The 16042-nt window shown below is 41.0% G+C and overlaps 1 protein-coding gene across 1 annotated transcript in view; it reads right to left on the minus strand.

Annotated features, from left to right (window-relative positions):
* Positions 1-16042, minus strand: part of COLGALT2 (collagen beta(1-O)galactosyltransferase 2) — a 141287-nt gene that overhangs the window by 49021 nt on the left and 76224 nt on the right. The window contains exons 2-5 of the mRNA XM_003482738.4: positions 15670-15780; positions 10522-10639; positions 6207-6341; positions 1615-1819 (exon numbers count right to left, since the gene is read on the minus strand). Coding sequence (XP_003482786.2) covers positions 1615-1819; positions 6207-6341; positions 10522-10639; positions 15670-15780 — 569 coding nt within the window. The remainder of the gene's footprint in view (positions 1-1614; positions 1820-6206; positions 6342-10521; positions 10640-15669; positions 15781-16042) is intronic.

The raw sequence follows: 16042 nt of genomic DNA on the forward strand, positions 1-16042 counted from the left end.
GGGGCCTTTGTTAGGCCAGGGTCATGATTGTAACTGTTAACAGCTCACATTCTTGGTGCATCCTTACTTCGGGCTCTTAAGCAAAGGGACTGGCACAACCTGAAGGACTGGGAAGGCCCTGGGTCTGCTTCCCATCCTAGAGTAGTCAGAGTCAATCACAGACCAAGGGGAAAGCAGCAGTTACCATTAATGTTGACACAAGGACCTTCTTGAAAAATTCCAATCCATAAGAGGATAAAAACATTGCTTTTTCCCTGACACGGGGCTGAAAAATGCCTACACCTGGCCAAAGGGTCTAAATGGCCCTAGCAGCCAAGGAAAAAAATATCCGCTTTCTATCTTTCCACCAAATACTCCCATTCCTAGCAAATCTATAATTGATGAGTGGAACACGTGACTTCTAGGATGGCCTGAGGTGTGAACTGTAGCTTGGATCTGTAGTAATATTCTCACCTGTCTCAACCCCCTGGGGTCTTGATACGATTCCATGCACCCTGACTTATGGCCGCATGAGTTTATATACTATCTGCCTGGTTTCTAAACTCACTTTGGCTAGTGGTTAAGTGGCACGATTCTTGCTCATCTAAGAGTGGAACCTGACTTGTGTCAGGAAGGTCTGAATGACCCTGAGAATAAAGCTTTGCCTTAGGAATGTCACGTATATTCCTGTTGACCTGCTTTAGGGAATTGCATCATCCTTGATGACATGTGCATGTGACACGAGAGTAATAACTAATCTTTCTGCTGACTTGTCTTCCTCAAAAGTCTACAATGGTTTATGAGAGAGTTAAGTCCAGTTTTGCCTTTCCTTCCATGGGGATGGTGGTAGAGACAGCAGGTTGCCTCCCCAAATCTGTCTTCTCCTTCAAGAGAGAGAGAGACTTGGGGCTCTCCACTGTGCAGAATAAAGACAACCCTTCGGCTAGGTATTGTCTTATGACTAAGTCTGGCTCATGGGCTGTGCATGGCAGTGATGGGTTCGACTTCTAAATTGTGCCCTTAAAGGGCAGGAGAGTGCCCTCTTCTCTCTGGTTTCCACTCAAAGGCTGAAATGCATCCATCCTGATGAGATGTCGTGTGTCATATGATTAAGGACAATACCTCAGAGAGGGTGGAGAAGCAACAGAGTCTCTGAAAACTGTGGAACAGAGCCACTATGCCAGCTCTGATTTTCTTTTTTTTTTTTTTGAGATGAAATAAACTTCCATTTTTTAAGTCTGGGTCTTTCCCAGTGTTGTTCTGGGCCTTTGTCACAGCTTTCTAATTAATAAAAGAACTCCTGTAATGAATGCAGCAATGCAATAGCACCATAAATAACCAATCACATGCTCATGGCTCCCACCACCACCATCACTGTTCCGCCTTCACTTAAAATAACCCGAGTGGATTCCCAGGTAGGGGTTGGTTCTGGTTTTTGGTCATTGGTGTTCACAAGGACAGCAACACAGAGGGCGCTGGTATGGTTACTGCAGACAGTTAATTGCCTACAACACTACTTGAATAGGAAGCCCATTTCCCTATATAAGAGTGTTTTTTAGGTAAAATGCACAATACAAAAGAGCTGGTTGTTTAGAGTGCTTCCATGGTGGGAGAACAACTGAATACCAACAGTACCTGCTTGCCTGCTGGAGAAAGCAAAGACGATGATGTCATCAAAGGTCCAGGTATAGTCCTGGTGCGGGGGGTAGAACATCAGCTTGTCAGACGCTTCCTTCCTGAGGTCAATTAGGAACGTGGAGTGGACCATGGGAACGGGAAAGCAGCCCAACCTCTTCCATTCCCTAATCTGAAGATAGTCTGGAGTCCGTTTATAGAAGCCCTGTAGGGAGCAAATGGGTGGGTTATGTTCTCTGATTGGAGGGCTTCCTCTTTCCCAGCCTTCTGTAAGGCTGATCCTAAGTCATCACTAGTTAAATACAAGTCTTCGAGCAAAGGTACCTTCACTCTCTTTATCTTGGTCTAAGAATCTCCAACTGAGCTCAAGAAATGCAATTTACATATAAAACATTACTAAAAGGGTTTTGTTATCAGAAGTAATTTTGGTTTAAGCATATCTCTTAAGTTTCATAAAGGTATAATTTATGTTGACTTATGATTGAATATGATGTTGAGGAGTCACAGATGGCAGAGAAGAGCAGTTAAGAGCACAGGTTCTGGGATCTGGCTGCCTGAGGTCAAATCCCACCCATTTACTGTCTGCAGGTATTGATCAGGTCACTCAACCTTTCTATGCCTAGTTCCTCATCTGTAAAACAGGAACGATGTCACTCACTCTGGGGCTGCCTGAAACAAGTAAGGTAAAACCTAAAAAATGCTTAGAATAGTGCCTAGCACTAAGAAAGCATCAGTAAATATTGGCTATTATTAAAATGACTACATCATGCTGGCTAATATTTTTAACTAAACACACCATACTTAAACATACAAACAGAGCCTTCTTTCAATGCAATTACTATTCAGTATCCTGGTGGAGCTGCTACTGCTCCATACTTTGGGGTGATTCTCCTTTGGAATATTTCCTCTGGACAAGCACATGGAACAGCCAATTCCCCTACTTTGTGGTTTTCAACATGCTTGTTTGGAGCAACCCAGTTTGTTTTCCCTCCAAATTCAACTGTTCATTCAACAAACATCTACTGAGTGCCTACTATACACCAGGCGGTATTAAATGCTAGAGACTTAGCAGTAAATTGACAAGCCAGTCTTAGCCCTCATGAGGTGTAAAATCCTCTAGAGTTTATACTCCAGCAGCATCAATTATAACTTGACCATTGCCAAGGCTCAAACCCATTCCAGAGAAGATGATGTGTCTCAACAAAACATACTTTCAAGAATGTAGAAGCTTTGAAAGATAGTTCCAAAAATGTTTTAGGTGAGAGCAGGCTTATGGAATGTGTATAAAGTTTGACAATGTCAGTGCTCTGAAGGGCACCATACCCAGTGGTGGCAAAAGTTCTCACATTTTCATTCATCAGTCACATTTCTTTAGGGTCACATTTTCGGCAATGATGACAGTACCCACGTTAGGTACTACAGCCTCTTCTCTGATTCCCCTCAGTGTCTAGGCTAGTGTTACAGCTGAGCTAATGCTCATGTTGACCACGTGATAAGGTAGAAGGATCCCAAATGAAGACTTAGAAGACAGGAGTCTTGGCATCATCTTAACCATCCCGCTGTCTGATTTCAGCCCACACGCAATCTCTTTGAGCCTAAGTTTCTTCTCCAGAAAAAGATAGGATGAAAGCAGTCTATCTCCCAGGGTTGTAGAAGGAATCACGTGTGATGAGGTCTACGAAGCTGTGTTGGGAACTGTAATGCATTATGGGAAGTATTAGTATTCCTACAATTTGTATTAGCCTTTAACTCAAGGGTCACTCAATAGCCTCAACTTATGAGTGGTCTTTCAAGGGATAAAGAGAAGACTGGTTCTTCAAAGGACTGTCTAAAAACACATGTCAAATACAAAGTTCTAGACTACTTAGGAGCAACGTTCTCAGATGGAGAAGCTTGGGAAATTCATGAGGATGATGAATCACCAAATATCCTGGGGGAAGGGAGGAAGGAAGTAGAAAAAAAAAAAAAAGAGAGAGAAGAGAGAGAGCAAGAGACTTAGTATGCTTCCTGTAGACAGGAGGACGCAAGGGATGTGTCTCTTTTTCCACATAAACCAAATGTTGTTGGTAATAATTCCCATTCATTGGCCAGACAAAACCAAGGTCACTCTGTTTTGGTTGTGTTTAAAGGCTCGGAAACCAAGGCCTGCCATAAGCTTATGAAGTCATTGGCTGTTTCTGTTTCTGCCCCAGCAGAAGCCTGACTGGGAAGGATAGAAAACCAGAAACAGAGGTAAATTAGAATTGCCCCTAAATTGCTCAGTTTTTAAGTGCAAAGTAAGTGAGTTTTTAATATTAAAGCAAATTAGACAACAGAAATCGGGAGGCTGTGGTTCCTAGGATAATCCACTTTTGTTGTTAGTGTCAATGCAGAACTCATTAAAATTATCCCAGAGCCACGTGAAACACTGTGGATTATTAACTGAGAGTGCATGAGCTTAAATGAACCTAACATAACATCTTCTCCCCAAAGGACTGAATGGCTTTGATAAATGTGACCTTAATATATCCCTAAAAGAGATATGGATAACGTGCTTTCAAAATCTCTTGGGACTGCAGGAAATAACTGTAACAAAAGGGGACTGCCCCATCCAGTGGTGTGCTAGAGCAACCGACTGTTAAATTTCCAGGAAGTTTGCAAGCCAGCTGACATGTTGGTAGCTTGAAGTCTAAAAACAAAATCCTAAAGCTAATTCTCACCATTCCAAATAAACTACAGTCAGCAAGCTTTGTATACTTTTAATAATTATGTCATCAAGTGACTGTACTGCAGTTTACTTAACCTTTCCCTTAGCTTAAACACCATTTAATTTATTTGCACAGTGGAAGTACTTACACCTTGAAAACTGGCAAATGCTACCAATCAGGGTTTCTCCCCTACAGCCAGCCAGCCAGTCATTAAACCTTTATCAGTACACCACTGTCCTCAGTCTTCATCCAAAACCAAGCCAAATATAAAAGAGGGACTGAAAAATTTAGCTCTTTTGAGCATGAGAACACAGTTTTCCCTTGGAGCATCTTTATCCTACATGGATATACACTACACTAGTCAGTTTAATTTCTCTCTTTAATTGATTAACTAAAGAATAAACAATAGGAGTTCCCTCCTGGCTCAGTGGGTGAAGAGCTTGACATTGTCATCTGCTATGGCTCAAGCTGCTGTTAAGTTGCGGGTTTGATTCCTGGCCCCAGAACTTCTGCATGCTGTGGGTGTGGCCAGTAAAATCAATCAATAAACTATAGAATCAGCCATAAACATTCACCGTAACAGATCCGTAGACTTTGAAGAGTTTACAATGGGAAAGAGAGATGACAGAAATTTAAAGTTTGTTTTTAACTTGAATTTTGTAAAAACATCTACCAGAGCAGTTCTAATTATTAGCTCTCTTTGGAAAGAAATTCAGCAACATATCAAAGGTCATTAAAACATTTAATACTCTTTGACTCACTAAATCCATGTCTCAGAAGCTATCCTAAGATAATAACATTAAATATGGGAAAAAATTATATTAATCATATGGTCCTTACGCTCGTTAAAAGTTGCAAATGACTTAAATATTTTTATATTTATTTATTTATTTTATGGCTGCATTTGTAGCACATGGATGTTCCCAGGCCACTTGATGACAGAGTTAAAAACATGCAACCTGTTATTTATGAGGTTAGAGTGGTAGGGATTAACACAATTTTTAAAAACTTTTTTCTATTTCTGGCTTTTTAGAGTGTTCTTATGTTACTTTTAATGACAAAAAATATTTAATTTTTTATGAAAACCATTGCATTTGGAATGAATAAGCAATGAGATCCTGCTGGATAGCACAGGGAACAATATCTAGTCACTTGTGATAGAGCATGGTGGAGGATAATGTGAGAAAAAGAATGTATATGTATATATGCGTGTGTGTGTGACTGGGTCACTTTGTTGTACAGTAGAAAATGTGACAGAACACTGTAAATCAACTATAATGGAACAAAGAAAAATCATCAAAAATTTTTTAAATTTATATATGAAAAATATATTTAATTTTTAAAAAATTCTGAGTCAGTGAGAAAAAAAGTAAAAATTTCAGCAAGCTTTATTGCTTAAAGTGTCTCATGCTAAGATCATTAGAATATTTTCTTGGAGTTCCCGTCGTGGCGCAGTGGTTAACGAATCCGACTAGGAACCATGAGGTTGTGGGTTCGATCCCTGGCATTGCTCAGTGGGTCGAGGATCCGGCATTGCCGTAAGCTGTGGTGTAGGTTGCAGACTCGGCTCGGATCCTGTGTTGCTGTGGCTCTGGCGTAGGCCAGTGGCTACAGCTCCGATTAGACCCCTAGCCTGGGAACCTTCATATGCCTCGGGAGTGGCCCAAGAAATGGCCAGAAAAAAAAAAAGAATATTTTCTTCATCATCCTTTAATACAGAAGAGCTCACTGGGTTGTGGCAGTGGACCTGGACTTACCTCCTTTCCCGAAAATGCTTGCTCTGGTAACACAATGGCAGGGGTCTTTTAAGGGAGAAAATCATAAAAAAAGTTGACGGGGCTACTGTTGACACATGGCTGCCCTGTTAAAACTCACAACTTCTGATCAATGAGCTGAAAGACTTGCCTGAGGTGTGATTCCGCACCAGAAATTGGAGTACAGGCCCCGGGACTCCAGCATGGGGGCCACGATGGTTTTGTTTTCTGCCATCAATAGACTGAGGGTCTGCGGATTCGTCAGGAAGTTGTCAACATCTATGAACTAGGAAAAGAAAAGGACGACATCAGAGGAAGAGGCACTTTTCAGTGATGGGTACGAGAGTAAAGCCAACCCTGGCCTGATAATCACAGAAACTTGGTCATGACAGATGGTCTATCCATGTCTGTATCACGGAAGCCCATTGCAGCTGGATGGCTTTCATTCAGGCAAAACGCAGCTAGTCTAACTTTCACATGTTCAGCTTTGCCTAAGGCACCAAGCAATGAATTGGTCATACCGTAATGGGCACATCCTCAACCAGGACGCAGCATACACCTTGGTTGGGGGTTTAAGTGTAAGGCACAAATGGCTCCCCAGCCCTTAGTGATCCACACACTTCCTGAGTGCCCATTCTCAGTACAAATGGACAGACCTAATTAGCTTGTCTATAGTAAGGCCAAAACGGCCCACAATAGATCCGTCAATGCTCTTTTAATGTTACAATGAGAATTCTTGTTTAAAGTACACTAAATCAACCCATGTTAACCAAAGAAGCTATTTTGCATTCTTACCAGAAGCCCATGTTAACATTGACTCATTTACAGGGACAGGATAACCACAGTTTCAGTCATATAAAATAATCACACTTAAAAACAATTAAAATGGTAGGTTTTATGTTATGTATATTTTCTCATGCAAGCACAAAATAAATAATCAAAAGCTTTCATTCTTGGAGTTCCCATGGTGGCTCAGCGGGTTAAAAACTAATATAGTGTCCATGAGGATGCAGGTTCGATTCTTGGCCTTGATCAGGGGGTTAAGGATCTGGCATTGCTGTGGCTGTGGCATAGGCTGGCAGCTGCAGCTCCAATTCAACCCCTAGCCCAAGAACTTTCATATGCTTCAGGTGCAGCCCTAAAAAGAAAAAGAAAAAAAAAAGCCTTCATTCTTATAATAAGCAACCTGTTTATAAAAAATTTTGTAGGTCAGGAATTGTATACTTCGATGACATTTAAATAGCTATACAATGTTAAATATCACCACAATTTGAAAACCTCTACAAAATTACTTGTATTGAGTTTGTGTGTGTGTGTGTGTGTGTGTGTGTGTATCTGATTAATTACTGGGCTGATTTTGTTGTGGTTGAGGAGCTAGGGACAGACATAGGTGCAAAGTATTCCCTTTAGGATCTAAGAGTCTAGTAACAGAGAACAGACATCCATTAATTTAATGAAAAATTACTGGCTTTGCTTTATTGGTGTCATTTCTCGTGTTGTACTGGAAAATGTGTACCAAAAGAATTAATAGATCTGTGGGGGCCACAGATGAAGAACTAGGTTCCCATAAGTTTGTGGGGAGAAAAGCCTTCATCAATTTTCAAAAGGGAGTTGGGATGGTAGCTCCTTGCTGCCCAGGGAGCTGTCCTTTCCAATTGAGACAGGTTTCTGGAAGACAAGAATGGGATAAAACATTGATTTGTGGTTTGATGACTATCTTTAGTGTTGTATTTGAGTTGATTTTTCTTTGTGTATCAACAATAAATTTTTGGTTTGCAAGGTATTCTGAAGTTTTGATATGAGTCTATATGTATATAAGATTGTTTTAAGTTGTTGGTCTCTTAATTGCAAGTTCATCTCCAGTGTCCTGCATTTGTACCCACCTCTTCTCATGATTTCTGATTTTGGTGGTATAATTGTGCCTGGATGATTTTGTATCTTTACTGAATATATACTTTTACTGGTGAGCCTTGTCATTTGTGGAATTTTTGTTTCCTGTTGCTATCTTTTCTTTTCTGCCTAGAGAAGTTCCTTTAGTATTTGTTGTAAGGCTGGTTTAGCGTCACTGAATTCTCTCAGCTTTTGCTTATCTGTGAAGCTTTTGATTTCTCCTTCAAATCTGAATGAGAGCCTTTCTGGGTAAAGTAATCTTGGTTGGAGGTTTTTTCCTTTCATCACATTAAGTATATCATGCCACTCCCTTCTGGCCTGCAGAGTTTCTGCTGAAAAATCTGCCAATAACCTTATTGGGGTTCCCTTGTATGTTACTTGTTCTTTTCCCTAGCTGCTTTCAAGATTTTCTCTTTGTCTTTAATTTTGGTCAGTTTGATTAATATGTGTCTCGGTGTATTCCTCCTGGGGTTTATTTTATATAGTACTCGTTGTGCTTTCTGGACTTGAGTGAGTGGTTCCTTTTCCATGTTAGGGAAGTTTTCAGCTATTATCTCTTGGAATATTTTTTCTGTCCCCTTCTCTCTCTCTTCTCCTTCTGGCACCCCTATAATATGGATGTTGGTGCATTTAATGTTGTCCCAGAGTTCTCTGAGACTCTCCTCATTTCTTTTAAATCTTTTTTCTCTTTTCTGTTCTGCACCCATAATTTCTACTAATCTGTCCTCCACCTCACTTATTCGTTCTTCTGCTTCCTGTATTCTGCTATTAGCTGCTTCTAGTGATTTTTTTATTTCAGTGATTGTATTTTGCATCTCTTCTTGTTTAAGTTTTATATCTTGCATCTCTTTGCTCAGTGTTTCCTGTAAATTATCCATCTTTGCCTCCAGTTTACTTCCAATGCCTTGCATCATCTTCCATATCAATAATCTAAAGTCTTTTTCCTGGAGGCTGAGAATCTCCTCATTGCTTAGCTGATTTTCTGGGGTTTTTCCTTTCTCCCTCATCTGAGTTATAGTTCTCTGTCTTTTCATTTTTATAGGTTTTTGGTGTGGTGACCTTTTTACAGATAATAGAGTTGTAGCTTCTCTTACTTCTGGTGTCTGCCCCCTTGTGGCTGAAGTTGGTATGGGGGCTTGCTGTAGGCTTCCTCATGGGAGGGGCTGATGCCTGCCCACTGGTGGGTGGAGCTGATTCTAATTCCTCTGGTGGGTGGGGCTTAGTCTCTGGATGGGATTAGAGGCAGCTATGTGCCTGAGGGGTCTTTAGGTAGCTTGGTTACTGAGGGGTGGGGCTGTGATCCCACCTGGATTGTTGTTTGCCCTGGGGCTTCTCAGCAGCTGACTGATGGGTGGGGCCAGATTTTCCCAAAATGGCCACCTCCAGAGAAAGGCATGGCTGCTGAATATTCCCAAGAGCTTTGCTTTCAATGTCCTTCCCTCACAACAAGCCACATTCACCCCTGTTTTCCCAGGATGTCCTCCAAGGACTGCAGTCAGGTTTGACTGAGATTTCTATGGCGACTTTGCTTTGCCCTGGGACCCAGTGGAGGTGAAATTCTGTGTGTGCCTTTTAAGAATGGGGTTTCCATTTCCCCCAGTCCCGTGGAGCTCCCACGCACAAGCCACACTGGCCTTCAATGCCAGATACTCCAGGGGCTCTTTCTCCCAGTGCCAGATACCCACATGTGAGAGTTTGATGTGGGGCTCAGAACTCTCACTCCTGTAGGTGAGTCTCTGTGAACCAGTTAGATTTCAGTCTGTGGGGCTTCCCACCCGGGAGGTATGGGGTTGTTTATATTATGAAATCACCCCTCCTACCTCTTGATGTGGCCTCCTATTTTTCTTCTGGAGTAGGATAACTTTTTTAAGGTGTCTGGTCCATTTGGGTGAAGATTTCTCAGCCTTTAGTTGTGAACTTTGTTGTTTTTAGAAGAGAAGTTGAGCTCCAGTTCTTCTATTCTGCCATCTTAATCCCATCTTAAGTAGTTTGATTTTTATGCTAACATCGATTCCTAATTGTCAAGCCCAGCATTGGACACCTCTCAAAGTTCTAAAGAAAGTAATGGAATCTTTTCATGGAGAGAAATTTTCCAGGAGAGTCTGGCATAATTAGGAGTAACTGGGAAGCTAAGCAAGAGATGCCAATCTGCCGAAACTCAGGAGCAAAAGGGAATAGCATTTCTGGGCTGTTCATCTGCGTCTCTTTTTATGTAATGAATTTCTCATATCCTCAAAATTCTTGTAAAAAGTTTAGACCTTTTATATTGCTTTACCCATATCATTCCCTATGAAATAAAAAGACTTAAAGGTTCTGATGCCTACTGTATGAAAGAGGTCAGATAATTTAGGAGTCGATTTGCTTACTCACTAAAAATGCATGTGAGGAATGGGTCTGAGATGAAATCCAGGTATTCTGATATTAAGTTCTCCAAAATTTTTCTTGTACCTTTATTAAAAAGCTGAGGAGGTGATGGGTAAGAAAGTTGTTTTGATTGCTCCCACAGTCCTAGATTATCAGCAGTTGATTTGGACACATTCTAGCTAATTGTCTAGAAATTAAACATCTGTTTTTACCAGAATGTAGTCTGACCATTTTTCCCTCGCAGTTCGAAGGGCCGCCTGTCGTAGTTTCATCACATGGGCAAAACGGGAACCGGGCCAGTGCTTTGGTCCAATCTCATCAGGATAAGACCTATAATAATTATTATATTATTATTATAATTTTTAGAATGGCTATATATTCCAGGTACTATGTACCAACTCACTTAAGCTTTCATTAGTAACCCTAGGAAGTCGATAATATTATGGTTATCATTATCCCATTATTACAGATAAGAAACTGGAGCAAGGAGAGATTAAGCAATTTGCTGTTTCCCATACACATGAATCTTTTTTTTTTTTTTTTTTTTTTTTTTTTTTTGTCTTTTGAGGGCTGCACTCAAGCCATACAGAGGTTCCCAGGCCAGGGGTCGAATTGGAGGTATAGCTTCCAGCCTACACCACAGCAACAGCAATGCAGGATCCAAGCTGCTGCAACCTATACCACAACTCACAGCAGTGACCTACACCACAGCTCACAGCAACACCAGATCCTTAACTCACTGAGCCAGGCCAGGGATCAAACCCGAATCTTCATGGATACTAGGAGGGTTCATTAACCTCTCAGCCACGACAGGAATTCCCACATGAATCCCGATGTAGCATATCTCAGTTCTCATCAGAGTTCACTGAGTCCTTATGATGTAAGTGCTAACTCTCCCCAATTCACAGATGCGGAAATCGGTTAAGTTGGTTCAGTCATTTGCCTAATGTTACACAGCTAATAAGGGGCAGAGTCAGGATTTGAATCCAGGCGTAACCCTAAAGTTCATGTTCCCAGACACTGTTTTATACATTCTGCCATCAGAAGAATTCGAAAATGTCACAGCGTCAAAATATGAGTTTCCCAGGAAAAACAAAGGTGTAGTTTAGGTAGTCAAGTCTCAGTAAAGGAGTCCTCAGAGCCACAGGCTGTGTCCCCCAGATGGAGTGAGATGACGGAACAGATGCATAATGTTGGGGTCTCTACCTACATGCACAAGGCAGCCAGGTCAGGACTCACCCATCATGACAGAGGCATACCCTCGAGAACCCCTCTGAAAGCCCCCAACTGGTGTGGACGTTGATAAAGTCTCAGTGGCCCCAAATTGGCCACCACTCCAAGTTCTTGCAGCTGCAGCGGCAGTATATTTGCCTCAGTAAATGAGAAGCCACAAAAACAATGAGATCATTACCATACAGGTCATTAATAAAACTATTAACTGCACGGGAATTCTCTGGAATGTCTTCCCCAATTACTATTATTATTATTATTGTCTTTTTGTCATTTCTAGGGCCGCTCCCGCAGCATATGGAGGTTCCCAGGCTAGGGGTCCAGTCAGAGCTGTAGCCGCCAGCCTACACCAGAGCCACAGCAACACCGGATCCTTAACCCACTGAGCAAGGCCAGGGATCAAACCCGCAACCTCATGGCTCCTAGTTGGATTTGCTAACCACTGAGCCACAACGGGAACTCCCCTCCCTAATTATTATTTCTATAAAAATCAGTGAAATTTCTGCCTTTTTTGAATATGTTTCCCCCCAAAATAACATCCCTGATATTTCTCACACTGACTTTAGCATACAATAAATATATTTAGTCAAAATCTGGCTACGGAGAAAATTATCTGATACAAGTCTTTCTGGGCCAGTCTAATTAGGTCAAATTCCTTTATAAGGAATTCGAAAAGAGTGTTCAAATTTTTTTTTATAGTATTCAAATTTTTTGGTTAAATTTTGCTCAATATATGGATCATATGCTGAGATTCGAGAGAGATATATATGTAGATATGTATATACATATACATAATAAAAATATTATATAGACTAGAAGAACAAAAATTCATTCTGGAATGTCATTTAATTACTTATTTATTTATTGCAGCATATGGACATTCCCGGGTCAGGGGTCAAATGAGAGCTGCAGTGGCAGGTCTACAGCACAGCCACAGCAATATGGGAACTGAGCTGCATCTGCAACCTATGCCACAGCTTGTGACAACGACAGATCCTCAGGCCACTGAGTGAGGCCAGAGATTGAACCTGAATCTCATAGACAGTATGTTGAGTTCTTAACCCACTGAGCCACAACAGGAAACCCTGGAACAGCATTTATTATTACTGTAATACAAATATTGTTTTCAATAAATGATTTATCCTGGGCAAAATTTCAGCAACTTGATTCACCCTACTTCTATGATTCCTAAAGCTGGAATTACATTAGCCTTGGAACATTTAGAGTTGTAAGTTTTATATTATTCATATTCTCATCTATGTATTTGTTCACCCAACATATATTAATTTAGTGCCAACCAAGAACAAAGCATTGAGTAAAACAGAAAGTATTTGTATATTTTAGCCCCAGCCAAAGAAGTCAAAAAATACTTAGAGGAGTTCCCGTTGTGGCTCAGTGGTTAACGAATCCGACTAGGAACCATGAGGTTGCGGGGTCGATCCCTGGCCTCACTCAGTGGGTTAAGGATCTGGCATTGCCGTGAGCTGTGGTGTAGGTGGCAGACACGGCTCAGATCTGGCATTGCTGTGGCTGTGGCATAGGCCGGTGGCTACAGCTCTGACTGGACCCCTAGTCTGGGAACCTCCATATGCCATGAGTGCGGCCCTAGAAAAGACAAAAAAAGAAAAAAAAAAATCCTTAGAAAAATGCCTGAATTAGATAGCTAATGTTAGTTAAGTTTATTGTTGTCCAAAATAAGATGATATAGGAAATAAGCAATATGAGTGTTGGAAGAAGGTAGATCTTTGTAACTGGAGTGATTAGCAACAGCTTTGGGTAGCAGGTGGGATTTGGGATAAGAGCTGGTTACAATGAAAGGAAGGAAAGCTTGGGGTTGAAAAAAAGGAATATCTGGATAAAGCAGCTTTCTTTTAGGAAATATTGATGAACAGGTATGCATGCTAAGTTTATGGACTCTTTAAAAAATACAATCAGTTCTTTTGCATCATTTTATTAGATTAAAATGACTTATTCACAAAATAGAAACAGACTCAAAGATTTCCAAATCAAACTTAGGGTTACCAAAGGGGATATGCTGGGAGCAGGGGCAAGGGATGGATTGGGAGGTTGTGATTGGCATATGTACACTACCATGTATAAAATCAATAAGTAACAAGGACCTACTGTACAGCACAGGGAAATCTATTCAATACTCTGTGAAAGCCTATATGGGGAAAGAATCTAAAAAACGAATGGACATATGTGTATATGCATAGCTGATTCACTTTACTGTGCACCTGAAAATAACACAACATTGTAAGTTAAGTATACTTCAATAAAATTCACTTAAAAAAAAAAAAAAGCAGAGTTCCTGTCGTGGCTCAGCAGAAACGAATCTGACCAGGAACCAAGAGGTTGCGGGTTTGATCCCTGGCATCACTCAGTGGGTTAAGGATCTGGCGTTGCTGTGAGCTGTGGTGTAGGTCGCAGATGTGGCTAAGACCCCGCATTGCTGTGGGCCTCTGGCGTAGGCTGGTAGCATCAGCTCCGATTAGACCCCTAGCCTGGCGAACTCCATAAGCTGTAGGTGCGGCCCTGGAAAGACAAAAAAAAAAGAAAAGAAAAGAAGAGAAAAGAAAAGAAAGCGAAAACAGGAGTTCCCACTGTGGTACAATGGGATGAGCACTGTTTTGGGAGCACTGAGAGGCAGGTCTGATCCCTAGCCCAGCATAATGGGTTCAGGATCTGGCATTGCTGCAGCTGTGGCTTAGGTCACAACTATAGCTCGGATCTGATCCATGGCCTGGGAACTCCACATGCTGTGGGATTGGCCAAAAAAAGAAAAAAATATAAAAACAAAAAACAAAATACAATCAGGGGTTCCTATTGTGTCTTGGTGGGTTAAGAACCTGACATAGTGTCTATAAGGATGCAGATTCGATCCCTGTCCCTGCTCAGTGGGTCAAGGATCTGGCGTTGCTGCAAGCTGCAGTATAGATGAAAGATGTAGCATGGATCCAGCATTGCTGTGGCGGTGGTGTAGGTTGGGAGCTGCAGCACAGATTTGACCCCTAGCCTGGGAATTTCCATATGCCAAAAAAAATTTTTTTTAGTAAAATAAATAAAATAAAATAAGACGATCAAGTATTTGATCTGTAGGTTCAAATATCAGGTATTTAATTATACAATAAATAATATACAATTATCCATAAAATTATAGATATAGAATATGAAATTTACACAATATATAACATATCAGATATCTAATCTATAGGTACTGGAGAGTCACTGAAGCCTTTTTCATAGAAAAACAGAATCATATCATGAATAGTTTATATAGACTAATTGGACAGTATGGTATGTAGGATGACTGGAAGATGGAAGCAACTAAGAAATTGCTGTGGCAAAGATTGGAAACAATGCAAATGTCCATCAGTAGGAGGTTGATTAAATAATTTTGGTACATCCATATAATGGATACTCTGCTGTCACAAAAATAATGAAGATCTGGAGTTCCTGTCATGGCTCAGTGAAAACGAATCTGACTGGCATCCATGAGGATGCAGGTTTGATCCCTGACCTTGCTCAGTGGGTTAAGGATCCGGCGTTGCTGTGAGCTGTGGTGTAGGTTGCAGATGTGGCTTCGATCCTCAGTTGCTGTGGCTGTGGTGTAAGCCAGCAGCTACAGCTCCACTTTTACTCCTAGCCTTGGAACCTCCATATGCCACAGGTGCAGCCCTAAAAAGACAAAAGACCAAAAAAAAATTAATAATAATAATGAAGATGCTCCTTAATAATTGCTGTGGCATGATCACCACACTATGAAAAGTAAAAAAGCAAGGTGTATGGAAAAAGTATACAAATTATCACTATGATCCCCCAAGTATAATTGATTCATACTCAAAATATGAATACATAATATCAATATTTTAAAATATGTACTGCTGTGGTAGTTTACTTAGGAACTAATGAAAACCTGAACTTGGCTGGTAGCTGCAGGAGTAAAGAGGAAGAAAGACATGAAGATTTGTCAAGAAGGAAGGGGCAGATCTTTGAAACTCACTAGATACAAAGATGAAAGACAAGAAAAAGTCACAGGTGCATCCAAGATTGGAAGGCTAACTGGCTGGAAATGAGGTGGGTGGGGAAGGGTAAATGATGAGTTCACAAAATGTTCACTCGCTACTCACTCAGGTTCATCCATAGGCCTCCACTCCACATAGTGATAGGCTCTCTGTACGTTCTTCAACCACTCCCTGAGTATTTCTGTTGTGTTATCCACATTGTGATCAGTGGCTGCCCTGCATGAGAAAAAGAATACAGTTCAGTGAGTATGTCATCCAAAGAAAGAGGGGGAAATCCAAAGGACCCCAGATGAACTGAAAGGAGAATGGCCAGCTCCAGAAATTGTGCATATGAAAATGACTCCCTTTGGTCCAAACTAGATAATGAATTTCTAAAATGAGAGATACTGCTTAAAACCATCTCTGTGTCATTAGACCTGTAAGCAAGACGGCCAACAGTAGAATCAATAAGTGATTGTACTAAAACAGTACAAACATA

Source organism: Sus scrofa, chromosome 9 (genome assembly GCF_000003025.6).
Source record: "Sus scrofa isolate TJ Tabasco breed Duroc chromosome 9, Sscrofa11.1, whole genome shotgun sequence".
Taxonomy (NCBI): Eukaryota; Metazoa; Chordata; class Mammalia; order Artiodactyla; family Suidae; genus Sus; species Sus scrofa.